The 6,919-nt window shown below is 27.4% G+C and overlaps 1 protein-coding gene across 1 annotated transcript in view; it reads left to right on the forward strand.

Annotated features, from left to right (window-relative positions):
• The window catches only part of LOC101507038 (uncharacterized), a 4,139-nt gene extending 2,809 nt beyond the window's left edge, over nt 1-1,330 (forward strand). Inside the window, exons 2-5 of the mRNA XM_073366774.1 lie at nt 1-68; nt 156-372; nt 488-672; nt 765-1,330. The exon at nt 1-68 is cut by the window's left edge and continues 9 nt beyond it. Of these exons, the coding sequence (XP_073222875.1) occupies nt 1-68; nt 156-372; nt 488-672; nt 765-1,026 (732 nt within the window). The 3' untranslated portion in view covers nt 1,027-1,330. The remainder of the gene's footprint in view (nt 69-155; nt 373-487; nt 673-764) is intronic.
• The last annotated feature ends 5,589 nt before the right edge of the window (nt 1,331-6,919 follow it).

A 6,919-nucleotide genomic window follows, 5' to 3' on the forward strand; every position in this document is an offset into this window, starting at 1 on the left:
CGAAAAATGAATGAGATGAAAATCAAACCAAATGTTGTCACATTTTCAGCCATTTTGAATGCTTGCAGGTAAAAAATACTTAAACAACATTTCTGTCTGTCTTACACTAGTCACTTGTTTGATAAGCTTATTATAATTTGATCCATTCGATGCAGTCGTTGCAATTCATTCGATGATGCTTCAAAGCTGTTAGACGAGCTCCGATTCTTTGATAACCAAGTGTATGGTGTAGCCCATGGACTATTGATGGGTTACAGAGAACAAGTATGGTTCCAAGCTCAATCTTTGTTCGATGATATGGGGCGTATGGATTCTTCAACCGCATCAGCATTTTATAATGCCCTCACAGATATGTTGTGGCACTTTGGTCAGGTAAAGTTTAACCATTAGAAATTTGCTATACACTTTTAATTTTGTGTTATACTAACATTCTTATTTTCTGTTTTTTTTCCCTTTCATAATGGTAAAATTGATTTTGACATATTAGAGACACGGAGCTCAAATGATTGCAATTGAAGGAAAAAACCGAAATGTGTGGAAAGGCGAATGGTCTCTTACTTGTTTGGATTTGCATCTGATGTCTTGTGGTGCTGCTTGTGCAATGGTTCATGCATGGTTGCTCTTTGTTTGCAATACCATATTCGAAGAAGTCGAACTTCCAAAGAATATGAAGTATGGATCTTTTTCCCACCTAAGATTTTTTTTATTGTTTTAATTTGATTGAATTAATTAGAATTTAAGTGTTTAATCAATTTTTTTTGCAGCATTTTAACTGGATGGGGAAAACACAGCAAAGTGATGGGTGATGGAACTTTGAAAAAGGCTGTTGAAGCACTCCTTAATGGAATGAAAGCACCCTTTAGAATTGTTGAGACTAATTTGGGAAGATTTGTATCTTCTGGTGATTTGGTTGCTGAGTGGCTGAAAAATTCCAACACTTTGAATTTGCTTGTTCTGTATGATGTCATCAATCATTCTCAAGCTGCTGCTCCATCACATGGTTATCGAGCTCTTAGCCATACATAGACACAAGCTGCTATGTAGCACCGATACATCAGATTGAATCAGATTGAATATGTGTTTGATGTCATGCACGTGTTAGTGTCTTGACACTGACACAACACCAAACACATGAAATTGAATTCAGTTACTTCCATATTTTAAATCATTGTTGATGCCTATCTGTCAAGGTTGTGTCAAAGTCGTGTCTGATGTAGTTGGAATTGTCTTTTTTCCATAGTAGTGTGTTTGTACACCTTATATTGCTTATGTCTTGTATTCCTCTATTATAGGTATGAAATTTTGTGAATGAGTAATACTATTTTGCATCCTTGTTCTTCTTCCCTTAATCTCATTATTTTATCTCAATATTTAAGAATTATAAGTTCACAATCTTATGTATAATATTTCTATTATAAAGACAAGTTTTTGTTTTTAAAGACTATGTAGTATCAGACACGTCTGAATGAAAGCATGTTCGATATTTGATATGTGGTGATGATTGACACTAATACATGTAATTATACTAGTATTTTATATGAATGTTTTGTCATTTCAAATGGTGAATTTCTCTATCTCATGAATCAATGATGAAATACCAATAGATCAAATTCAAGATGATAAAATAGCAGTGACAAACATTTATTAGGAAATAAGATATGCATACTAAATTTAGTAATAGTAATCAAATTTATTGACCCAAATGCTTCTAAACAATATATTGAGATGCAACTTGAAGTTGGTACATTAAATAAGTTATTTTTTTTATATTAAGAGTAATTTTAAGGAACAAAGTTTAAATCTCCCTGAATTTAGTAATAAAATGATAATTAGTATTAATTAAGTAATAATTTCTATCTTCCCTTAACTTTTTTTTAAAAAGGTAAGACTAAAGACACACTTGTTAACATACACCTATAAAATTAATATTTGAGTTTTTGTATATTTTATTTCTTTTAAAAATAGTTTTCTAAAAAATAAATTAGTTTTTTACGGTGATTATGAGTATTCATTAAAATATTTAGAATTATATTTTTTCCTATATCGATAAATTATAATACAAGATTCCGAATTATGAGAAAAAAATTAATTTAATCGGATATGGAATTAAATTAACTTTATTTTTTATAGGAAATGTTTGAAAATGTTATAAAATTAATTATCGTGATTCGAACTTATACAGAATTAAATTAAGCTTTACACGGCTGTATAATCATATTTCTTCGTTTTTTCATAATGTAAATATATTTTAAGAAGTAATATTATGACATTGTAAAATAATGGGATATGATTACATATTTTATGTAAAAATTCTCAACACCGATAATATATGATTATTAAATAAAAAGTACATTAATAGAACTCTATTTTATATTTTATAGTGGTTTTTGTAGAATATTTTTTTAAATAATTAATTGTTAATTTTGTATAAAATATTAATTATTTAAAAAAAAATGTTGAGTGTTAAAACCCTTTTTAAGATAACATATAAGTTTGTATCAACATTTTCTAGTAAGTTTTTTTATAGTAAAAATAAATTATTTCGTTAGTTTTTCATATTTGAACTCAGGTCAGCTTTTTAAAATTTTTTCAATTCATTATTATTAAAAAATATGGATTATTCAGTAGAGAAAAATAATTATATTAAAATATTCACTACATCATTTACTAATTAGTAATAAAAAGTTATTTGATGATTTAATTCATTAATAATATAATAGTGAAATTATCATTGTGAGGAAATTATTATTCTAACATTGTCAGATCATTTTTGTTTTACTTTTATTTACCTATTATTTAAAGTCACAAACAAAACAAATTTCAAAGTGTTACTACAATGTTAAGAATAAATTTCACTTATTATTCACTCTCTAACATCTCAACCCTAGTACACAATACACAAATTTTTTTAACAACACAAATAAAAATGAGATTGTCCACAAACATATATATGAGTCCCAACCAAACCAAACTCAGAAAATACAAATCTAAAGTCTATAGTCATTGCATGTATCAACAAATAAGGTGCAAGATTTAAGTGACCAAAGTCTCCATTCCAAAGCTTCCTTGTAGATTAAATTATCTATAAAATTACTCTTGAACAAACACCATTATCAACAACAATTCAATAGGACCTAACATAAATACCTCTAAATCAAAGGAGGTTGTTAAGCTTTATTTGAATATGAAGATCATATCATACAATAATTTTTGTTGTTTATGAACAAAAAATTGCTACCAAAGCAAATTAAAAGATGTGACAGGATTAAGTATAATTGAACGAAAGTGAAGGCGAGAATTGTCGCAAAATTTTGTGTTGTTATTTTTGAATTTTCTTGTAAGTCATTAAATTATTTACAAATTAGAGTTATGATTGATGATCAAGATAATGAATACGATAATCGAGGATTAGTAAGTATTTAAATACTATCTAATTGATACTTGTTTTAAAATATAAGAATGAAAATTTTGGTAACTATTTTTATGATCTACTCAATTTTGACATGATTTATTTGGTGTTGAGAAAGTTAATTGCATTAAAACATTTACTATATTAAAGGGCGAATCTTAGTTATGAGAAGGGAAGGCCACAATCACCTCCAAAATTTTATTCTTCCACAAAAATAGATATATTTACAATAATATTTATCTATAATATATGATATATATATATATATATATATATATATATATATATATAACCAATGTCTCGCTAATAATATCAAGTTGTGGAATAGCTTACTAGTAATAAATATTTTCATAAACCTCTTGTCCCAGGGTTCAAGCTCCATTACAATGATTTTTTGTTTATTTTTTTATTGTAAATATAGTTGTTTAATTGATAAAATTATAAATACTTGAATTCAAAGGAAGTACTTTTAATACATCTAAAAATAAAAATTACAATTATATCAAAATTAAACATATAAAATAAATTATAAATATTTTATTTTTATGTTGGTTCTCCAATAAAATTTGTTAAGATCCGCCATTGACTATTTTCTTTACAAATTAGAATTGTGATTAGTTAAATATATTTGAACAGATAAATAAAATAATTCTGAGTTAAAAGTATTCACAATATTTCTTTTAAATATAACAAAATTTTGGTGATTGTATTCTAGGCCTACTAACCTAATGATTGTTGTTGAAAAGTCACAATAGATAAATTATTCTATTCAATAAGTCGTTATGAATTCAATAGTTTATCATCATTATATTATAATAATATCTACATATAAAAATTTCATATACATTAGAATTTTATAGCTACATAATTTTATCGTAGATATTTACTTATATTTTAAAATGTATTATGCATTTAATTGAAGTTATTTGATGAAGAATCAAATAACTTTAATTTTTCAAAGAAAAAATTGTAAAGTTATAAACTTTTAAAGAAGTTTTAATTTAACGGTTAATAAACTTAAAAAGAAAATTTAATTCAATTGTTGGATGAAAGAACTTCAGAATTATTTATAACTTGATCCATCCTTATTGATTAATAATATAATGAGAGTTTTGATGATTTTAAGAATATATATGTGCTATATGGCAATGTCAAATTTATTCTTTATTCACCAAAATATTTTTATTTTATATTTTATTTTCATCAATTTTAAATAAGATAAACATTAACATATATATTACAACTGTAAATTTAAATTCAAATGTAAAAGTTGAAACGAAAGGAAGATGGTTTCATTTAATTTTCTCTTTTAATAGAGTATAAGACTGTGTATTTTATCCAAAAAAAAAAAAGTGTGTGGAAGTGCATGCATAACTTTGTGTCACATCGCAATCAAATTAAATTAATTATTTTGGGGATGATTGTATTTTATGGAACATTTGTACTTTAAAAAACTTATTTTTTTTTAATTATTTTGGGGATGATTAAAAAACTCTTTTTTACAGAAGTAATCTAAACATTTAATAAGTAAAGGTTAATTGATAAAAAAAGGTTTAATCATAAATGTACCTCCACCACAGCAGGAGATTTTTAAAGAGAAAAATCAACCTAATAAATATAAATAAATTTTATATCGATGTCCAATCAAAATATAATTTTGATAATTATATTTAAATTGTGATTACAAAATATGTATAAATAGAAAAATTGGATTTTTTTATTAAATATTATGTAAAATAGTTTTACACCTACAATATATTTTTTCTCCCTCCACACCCCTCACACTTTCTATTATTTATCTTTTTCATTCGACTTCCTCTTCCTTACTCGCCATCACCTTTTGGCCAGAAATGTTTATGAAAAGAAAAGAAAATGTATTTTTTATAAACTATATTTTGATTAATTCCACACCGTAAGTATTGTTTTTGAGTGCAAGTCTCTTTATTGATATACTTAATATTTTAATATATGATAAAACTAGATGTATGTTAGAATTATTTTTTAAAATCGAAACTATTTTCAAGCTATTTTTGTAAACTTGAATTGATTTAGAAGTTACATAAATTATTTCATGTGTTAACTTATAGTTAAGGACTCCAATAAGTCTCTCACATGTGGATCATTACGAACAATGATTAAAAGTCTTTATATCAATCATTCGTACACATATTATTAACATTAGATCATAACTCTATTATTTTCAATCCTCTCACCTTTTCATCCCCTTTGCTTGCTTCGAAACCTCCTTCCCCATCATCAAAATACCCTAAAATTGAAATTTTCAATTCAAAAGGGAAAAAATATTGAAAAATATTAAGGAAAAACAAACAATAGAGAAAGTGTTGCTAGCTTATGAAATTAGCAAACAAGTGTTTCCCATAGCTCTATTCCCAACAATGACACAATTAATAAACCTACATTTCTCATCTTTTTTGTTAGATAATATTATTATATATTAGTAGTAAGGGTATTTTAGACAATTCTATTCTTTTATATATATACTCATTGTGACCCTATTAACTTTAGTTTGGTTCATTCTATGTTATGAAACCCTAGAGTGGTTGTTTCTCTTCTTCCTCTTTTCATTGTTAACATGATATCAAAGAGCTTTGGTTGATTTTGTCTACTATAAAGAAGAGAAATATTATTTTGATAGAAAAGACAACCACCAAAAGAGAAAAAAGAAGAGTAACCTTATTCCCGATTTTGTTAAATCAGACTCACAAAAACATCGATTGCGCATTCGTTAACCGTTGGATCGGGCTAATTTTTGGACAGCAGGTTCACAACATTCAGGTCTTCGTCTTCAACGGTCGGATCAGCGAAACAACGTCTGTAGGGGGAGAAATCGGGCTCGCACAACACCAGATTATCCTTAATTTATTTTGTCTCAGTGATTGTATTTGTCGTATTTTTCTGTCATTATTTGTTACAGTTGATGCTAAGGATGATTCTCTTCAAGCACATTGTCCGAAATTGGGGGAGAACACATAAGAAGAATTTTAGGGGGTCATCGTCCAATGTTGTTGCTTCTGCTCCTTCTACCATTGGCTCTAGTTATGGTTCTGTATACTCATCTGAGATTGCTTCCCAAATATTTGATATTGCAGAACAACTTCAAAAAAAACTTCTTGCCACTCAATCACATGCCATGTATGCCACCTCTTCTAAAGGTTTGAACTCCTCTGGTATGTTAGATACATCTCCTTCCATATGGATTCTTGATTCGGGAGCATCTCACCACATGACATACGATGATAAATCTTTTGTGTCTGTGAAACCTGTCTCGTCTGTGTCGGTTATGACTGCTGATGGCACTCCTATGCCACTAGTAGGCGTTGGTTCTGTCTCCACACCTAACATGTCTCTTTCTGTTGTTTATTATATTCTTAATCTTACTTTGAGTCTTGCTTCTGTTAGTCAAATATGTGATCTCGGTTATTCGGTTATGTTTTCTTCCACTTCTTGTTGTGTGCAGGATCCACATTCCGGGAGGCTGATTGGGACAGG

This window comes from Cicer arietinum, chromosome 3 (assembly GCF_000331145.2).
Source record: "Cicer arietinum cultivar CDC Frontier isolate Library 1 chromosome 3, Cicar.CDCFrontier_v2.0, whole genome shotgun sequence".
NCBI lineage: Eukaryota > Viridiplantae > Streptophyta > Magnoliopsida > Fabales > Fabaceae > Cicer > Cicer arietinum.